A 1242-nucleotide genomic window follows, 5' to 3' on the forward strand; every position below is an offset into this window, starting at 1 on the left:
CCCCAAGGTCACACAGGTAGTTTTGTGTTAAGTGTCTGAGGCTGAATTTGAACTCAGGTCTTCCTGCCTCCGGGGCCGGTGCTCTATTCACTGCGGCACCTAGCTGCCCCTTCAAGATATTTCAAAGGAGGAAAAATTCTCAAAGAATGAAAAAGGTCAAAGACAGTGCTTTTATATAACAAAAGATCATGAAGATATCAGTGACTATAAATCTCTGTGCCAGCTTTCTCATCTGTCAGATCTCCATGATAATGGTTTACGTGAGCATCAAAGAAAATTTAATAAAAACACGAACTAAGGATTTCACTCAATAGGAAAGATGCCGACCAGATTTGAAGCCATATCCCACATCATACAAACTCTGTGACAGATGCAAATATTGAGCTAGCTTTGTTTAACAGTCCTTGGAGTATTGTTGAGCCAAGTGTAAAAAGGGTAGGGAGGCCTTTTTGGCCCATTCACTACCAGAATGAAGACCATTCTAAGCAACCAGACCGTCGACATCCCAGAAAATGTTGACATCTCTCTTAAGGGTGGGACATTTATTGTGAAAAGGCCCAGGGGAATCCTCCACAGGGATTTCAACCATATCAATGTTGAGCTCAGTCTCTTTGGAAAGAAGAAAAAAAGGCTTCGGGTAGACAAGTGGTGGGGAAATCAAAAAGAACTTGCCACCGTGCATACCACCACCTGTAGTCAAGTACAAAACATGATCAAAGGGGTTACCTGGGGTTTTCGTTACAAGATGAGGTCCGTGTATGCTCACTTCCCCATCAATGTTGTTATTCAAGAGAATGGCTCACTTGTTGAAATCAGAAATTTCTTGGGTGAAAAATATATCCGAAGGGTGCGCATGAGACCAGGTGTGGCTTGTGCTGTTTCTCAAGGCCAAAAAGATGAGTTAATTCTTGAACTGGTTTCAAACTCAGCTGCCCTGATCCAACAGGCCACCACGGTCAAGAACAAGGAGATCAGAAAAGTTTGGGATGGCATCTATGTTTCTGAGAAAGGAACAGTGAAACCAGCTGATGAATAAGTTGGAAAAGATGCCAAAGGCCATGTCCTGAGGAGTCAACACTTATTCAGATGTCAAATAATTCAGAGGTGAAATAAAAATACTTTTTGTCAAAAAAAAAAAAGGGTAGGGAGGGGGCATATTCTTACTTAAGGTATAAGTTGATGTTGTAGAAAATGTCCTCCTATACAGCAGAGATGTTAAACTCACTTCTCCCTAACCAGGCA

The 1242-nt window shown here is 41.9% G+C and overlaps 1 protein-coding gene across 1 annotated transcript; it reads left to right on the plus strand.

The window, feature by feature from the left end:
- The first annotated feature begins 448 nt into the window (after positions 1-448).
- LOC138172606 (large ribosomal subunit protein uL6-like) lies at positions 449-1036 on the plus strand. Its single transcript, XM_069102307.1, has one exon. It carries the CDS (start codon positions 470-472, stop codon positions 1034-1036), a length of 567 nt encoding a protein of 188 aa, XP_068958408.1. The 5' UTR covers positions 449-469.
- The last annotated feature ends 206 nt before the right edge of the window (positions 1037-1242 follow it).

The sequence above is a fragment of the Petaurus breviceps genome, unplaced genomic scaffold, assembly GCF_028583685.1.
Source record: "Petaurus breviceps papuanus isolate PSGF00001 unplaced genomic scaffold, PetGlider_PUasm1.0 128, whole genome shotgun sequence".
Lineage (NCBI taxonomy): Eukaryota > Metazoa > Chordata > Mammalia > Diprotodontia > Petauridae > Petaurus > Petaurus breviceps.